Source organism: Vicia villosa, unplaced genomic scaffold, assembly GCF_029867415.1.
Source record: "Vicia villosa cultivar HV-30 ecotype Madison, WI unplaced genomic scaffold, Vvil1.0 ctg.000048F_1_1, whole genome shotgun sequence".
Taxonomy (NCBI): domain Eukaryota; kingdom Viridiplantae; phylum Streptophyta; class Magnoliopsida; order Fabales; family Fabaceae; genus Vicia; species Vicia villosa.
This window is the reverse complement of record NW_026704980.1, coordinates 1,613,760-1,619,854: the sequence shown is the minus strand read 5'-3', so window position 1 is coordinate 1,619,854 and position 6,095 is coordinate 1,613,760. Positions and strand designations below refer to the sequence as shown.

The 6,095-nt window shown below is 33.4% G+C and overlaps 1 protein-coding gene across 1 annotated transcript; it reads left to right on the top strand.

Annotated features, from left to right (window-relative positions):
- The first annotated feature begins 470 nt into the window (after positions 1-470).
- Positions 471-5,871, top strand: LOC131623012 (polyadenylate-binding protein 3-like). The gene is made up of 8 exons (XM_058894009.1): positions 471-623; positions 707-968; positions 2,857-3,632; positions 3,849-3,926; positions 4,023-4,112; positions 4,517-4,813; positions 4,906-5,103; positions 5,340-5,871. Exons 2-8 carry the CDS (start codon positions 725-727, stop codon positions 5,550-5,552), a joined length of 1,896 nt encoding a protein of 631 aa, XP_058749992.1. The 5' UTR covers positions 471-623; positions 707-724; the 3' UTR covers positions 5,553-5,871.
- The last annotated feature ends 224 nt before the right edge of the window (positions 5,872-6,095 follow it).

The window sequence follows — 6,095 nt, the reverse complement described above, 5'->3', positions numbered from 1 at the left end:
TATAATTTAAAACAATAAGAGTAATATTTATGTATGGTGAATTCTTATTTACCCACTTCAAAAAGGTGGGTAAGGTTACCTTTAGTGTAAAATGCATTGAAAACATCAAACAATTGTTCGAAATGTTAATTAATTAAATACATAAAAATTAAATGGTATCGTCTGATTGGTGGAATGTACACTACCTATTTTTAATCAAATCATATCAAATATCTAAATATATTTTTACAATTTATTTTGACTAACTGTACTAATATCGAGTAAATTTTTAAAATAGACCCTATTTACTGATTCAGCACAATTCCTAGCCATAAAATAATCATCAGTCAAAGTACTGAAACGGTACTTCCGGCTGACACACTGTGTGATACAGCTTCTCATTCGGGTAAACAAAAACAAACTATAAGAAAAAAAAATTACTATAAAAACTGTCACTCTCAGCCAGTTTTTTTCACTCTCCGGAGAAACACCTTGTGTCTCTGTTTCGGAGACATCAAAAGGAGAAACAAAAAAAAATTCTCAAAAAATAAAAAAAAAATACTCTCCCAATTTTTTCACATATATAAGGAAAAAAACCCTAATTGTAATCACAATCACAACCAGCACTAATCTCTTTTGATACGGTGAGTTTTTTCTTCTTCATTTTCTCTCTCTCTCGTATCCTTTTTCTCTCTATTTTTTTACTTATAATGAGTTTTTTTTTCAGACTCTTTTTCTTGAACAAATGGCTGCGATTTCATCATCACCTAAGAATGTGGTTCCGGTGGCGTTTAACGGTGGTCTCGGGGTTGGGAGATTCGAGAATGCGTCTCTGTATGTTGGAGATCTTGATGGGAATGTGAATGAGGCTCAGCTTTATGAACTGTTCAGTCAGATTGCTCAGGTGGTTTCCATAAGGGTTTGTAGGGATCAGACCAAGAGATCGTCGCTTGGATATGCTTATGTCAACTTCTCCAATGCTCATGATGGTTTGTGCTTCTATTTTCATTCTCTTGTTACTGGTTTTTAAATAATGATCTCTTGTTGATGGCATGCATTGTTGTTACGTGAATACTTTGTTGAATGCTTGTTTTTTTGCCTGATTAATGACTGTGTTAACTAAATCAGTGTCATGGTGCTGTCTGTCTGCTGTTTAACTGTTTGTATGTCGTAGACTGTTTGTGTCATGTCCCATGTCTAGATAACATCGAAGTGTTTGTGTCGTGTCCCATGATAACTTTTTTTTTGGGTGGTATGATATGTATAGATCAACATAACATATTTTGTGTGAGATATGATAGGTATAGATCAATAATTTTTGTGGCTGATGGACATTTTTTGTGTGGGTGATATGTATAGATCAACCATTTTTATGGGGGTCAACATTTTTGTGGGTGATATGGTAGATCAACATTTTTCTGCGGTTGATCCACATTTTTTGTGAGTGAATATATAGATCAACATTTTTTCTTGGGTGATCAACATTTTTTGTGAGAGGGAATATATAGATCAACATTTTTTTTGTGGGTGATTAACATTTTTTTTTGTGGGTGATTAACATTTTTTGTGGGTGAATATATGATATGATACCTATAGATCAATATTTTTTGTCAGTGAATATATGATACCTATAGAACAACATTTTTTGTAGGTGCATATTAAAAACTTAGTCATTTATACCGATGCGGTTGCAATTGTAGAAATATCATAACTTTATCGATGCGACTATAACTGGCGCGTTGTTTAAAACCCTTTTCTAAATGTCGTTTTTCATTTTGGTCGTGTTACTATTATTTGTACGTTAAAAACCTTAGCCATGATTGTTGGTGCGTGTTGTTTTTTAAAACCCTTTTCAAAATGTCGTTATTCATTGCGGTATGTTACAATCATTTGGACGTTAATAACTTATGATTGATCTTAGGAGTTTTTCAAAACACTTTTCAAAATATTGTTAATCATTGCGGCCATGTTACGATCATTTGTACGTTAAAAAACTTAATCACAATTGCTGACACATGCGCTTTTTAAACCCTATTTGACATATCATTCATCGTTAAAATCATTATTGTAATCAATGATGTTTGTAGAAAGTTGTTGTTAAATATGATTGATGTAGCTGTAATTATGGTAACTATGTAATTGTGAAAATATTATAATCTTTGGCGATGCCAACAGTTGGCGTGTGAACCCTATTTTACCTTAGTATTTAATTTGTTGTTATATTTTTAATAAGGTTGAAGTTTTCCTATTTGTATAGACATTAAAATACTGTGATATCATGGATACTATTGTTTTTCTGGGCTTTCTTTTTAAAACCCTTTTCAAAATGTATTAGTCACTTTGGTCGTGTTAGGATCATTTGAACATTGCTAACGTGTGTTGTTTTATAAATACCTTTAGCAAATGGTGATCTAATTATCATGGTTACAACTGTTTTTGTGACCTTTATTTCTAAGACCCTTTTCAAAGTTGTAGTTGTTATGATGATTTGGACGTTAAAAACTTAGTTACAATTGCGGATGTGTACTATTTTTAAAACTCTATTTGGCACAACGTTCATTATTAGCAGATTGATTTTGGATAGTAGTATATTTAATGAATGTTGTTTTTTATGGGATGACTTCATATGTAAACAGAATGAAAAGAACATGAGATTTTAGTGTGTTTCTACTGGGCCAAATATTGTCCTGACTGAGATATAACCTTTGCAGTGTTTATAAATTTGAGGTAGTATTAAGCTATTTTTATGAGGATGAATTGCATTCAAAATCGAAAAACATCTTATAAGACAATGTATTTGTATAATAAAAGAAAAATTGTTTAATTTATTATTGTTTAATTTATATTTGCTTCTCTAAATCAAATTTTATATTGTAGCTGTTAATGCGATGGAGCATTTGAACTTCACCCCTCTGAATGAGAAGCCAATTCGTATTATGTTTTCTCATAGGGATCCTAGCATTCGTAAAAGTGGATTTGCAAACGTGTTCATTAAGAATTTGGACACATCAATAGATAACAAGGCGTTGCATGATACCTTTGCGGCCTTTGGACCTGTGCTTTCTTGTAAGGTAGCTATTGACGACATTGGTCAATCCAGAGGGTATGGTTTTGTTCAATTTGACAATGATGAGTCTGCAAAGAATGCCATTGAAAAATTGGATGGTATGTTGATAAACGACAAAAAAGTTTATGTAGGATATTTCATTCGACGCCAGGAAAGGTCAGGAAATGGATCACCTAAGTTCACTAATGTTTATGTGAAAAATCTTTCTGAAACATACACGGACGAGGACCTTAAACAACTCTTCAGCCCCTATGGTATAATAACAAGTGTTGTGGTCATGAAAGATGAGAATGGGAAGTCGAGAGGTTTTGGTTTTGTGAATTTCCAACACCCAGAATCAGCCGCTTCTGCAGTTGAAAGTCTGAATGGGACCGCAACAAATGATGGAAAGTTTTTATTTGTGGGGAGGGCTCAGAGAAAATCAGAAAGAGAGGCAGAGTTGAAAGCCAAATTTGAGCAAGAAAAGATAAAAAGGTATGAGAAATTACAGGGTGCTAATTTGTACTTGAAAAACCTTGATGACAATCTTAATGAAGAAAAGTTGAAGGAGCTATTTTCTGAGTTTGGAACAATAACATCTTGCAAGGTATATCAAAATTTATCTTTGAATATTTCTATCTTTTCTGTTTTATTTTATTCTTCTAGTGCATGTGAGTGAACATTGTTGTGTGTATGTGCGTGTGGGTGGATGTTCCATGGTTGCGTGTGGATACTCCGCCTACATGTATTTGTGTCATTACTCACTTCATCATAATTATTTAGTTATTTTGCGAGTATAATTGCATTTAATATGTTGCTTCAGGTAATGTATGATGTCCATGGTCATAGCAAGGGTTCTGGTTTTGTTGCCTTTTCAACTCCTGAGGAAGCTAGTAAAGCTGTATGTCATTTGTTCTTTTATTCATAAAGCTTTTCTCATCCAGCTATATCCTTTCTCATTGCATGCTTAAGTTGTATTATGTTTTTTTTCCTTCAGATAAATGAAATGAATGGAAAGATAATAGGACATAAGCCCCTATATGTTGCCGTGGCCCAACGCAAAGAAGAAAGGAAAGCTCGTTTGCAGGTGATGCCTTACTTTTATCTTGTATATGTACTGTCTAAATTTTAATCAACCTTAGAATAAAATTATGGATAAATCAATTATAATAAAATTATGGATAAATCAATTATTTCCATGGTATTCCTTTAGCCTTGAAGTGGGTGTAACCTTTTGCTTAAATATTCAACTTCTTATTTGTGAATTAATGTATATACATTATGATCCGTCAACTTCATTTCTTCTTTTTTTTTTTAGTTTCCCTTTGTAGCATTGAGTTAGACAAAAAAAATCAATATTTGTTCATATGATTGCCTCGTAGTAATTGTCTACTTTCATTTTATTTTTTTCACACAAACAAATTTAGTTTTGCTTACTTTGTATTTTGGTATAAATTCAATTATTAGATTCATAAACTTGCGTACTTGCAGGCTCAATTTTCTCAAATTCAAGCACCGGGTGGAATCGCAACTTTGCCTGGAAGAATTGCTGGATATCATCCAAGTGCACAAAGAATTGCTCCACAACCAATGTATTTTGGTCAAGGTGCACCTGGTCTCATTCCGCCTCAGCAAAATGGATACGGTTTCCAGCAACAGCTCATGCCAACTATGCGATCTGGCGTTGCTCCTAATTTCATCATGCCATACCACCTTCAGAGGCAAGGTCATCCTGGACCTAGAATGGTGCGGCGAGTTGGTAATTTTCAACCAGTGCAACAAAACCAGGTATTCATTTCTTAAGTCTAAAGCTTTATTGTTTTGAAAATAGTATTACTAATTAATTCTACCCATTTGAAACATCTTAATTTTGAATTCAGTTGCCCAACCGTAATTCCAACCAAGGGTTTAGATATAATGTTCGGAATGGCGTGGATCCTGTAGATCCTGAAGGTCAAATGATGGATACATCTGTAGTTGCTGTTGCATCTCCTGTTAACAATCCGCGTCATAGTGGATTGTCTAACAACTCCCTCGCCTCGGCTTTGGCTTCTGCCACCCCTGAAAATCAACGCTTGGTATGTAAAAAATTTATTTTGAGTTGTATGTTATAGTTTAATTGGTTATTTAGAGTTGCAACATTGTGTGCATATATTTATTAAGTTTTGTGGTATATAAAAGTTTGTTTTTGAGTTATATGTGATCTTTGAATTTTCTATTTAGAGTTTTAACATTGTGTGCATCTATTATAATTTGAATTTTCTCAATATCATGACTTTAAAATTGAACTTTTTTAATTTTATTGGTTAAACAGATGTTGGGTGAGCATTTATATCCACTGGTGGGTCGTCTTACCTCAAACCATCAGACAGCGAAGGTTACCGGAATGCTGTTAGAAATGGATCAGTCAGAGGTTATACATTTGATTGACTCTCCTGAAGAACTGAAGATAAAGGTGTCTGAGGCAATGCAAGTCCTCCGGGAAGCTTCATCTGGGTCTGAAGTTGATGGTTCGTTGAAGGAATGAAATAATGTTAGTCGTAGTGGTAGATTTACTGAGTATTTGAGTGACCGTGTTTTGGAGTTTTTGACCTCTTTCATTTTAAGTTTTTCAGTATTGCTTTTTTGAAGTTTTGATCGAAATTTTTGAGTTTTGAACCAATCGATATGGTAATAAGGATTTTTATTTGGATTAGTTGACACTAATAATTTTGAAAAGGGATTTTGAAGGACATTCATCCCTTTGTTTAGACATTATTTCGAATTGAAATTTTGGCAGGTTTCCTTTCCCTTGATTGGAAAAGATATGTTTTTTTATCCAGCAAGTACATATAATCTGAATTGCACCTTGATTGGAAGATATGTTTTTTTTCCGCAAGTGCATTTAATTTGGATTGAGCCTTGATTGGAATTAATTTTTCTTTCTGCAAGTGCACCTAATTTGGATTGGGAAATTCAATCCGAAGATTCTAGCACTCAAATTCTGTGGGGGAAAATTCACCCATTTTTTATAGCTAGCTTTCTAATGGATGACATTTGCTATATTCTTATGTTTTTGAGTTTATTTTAT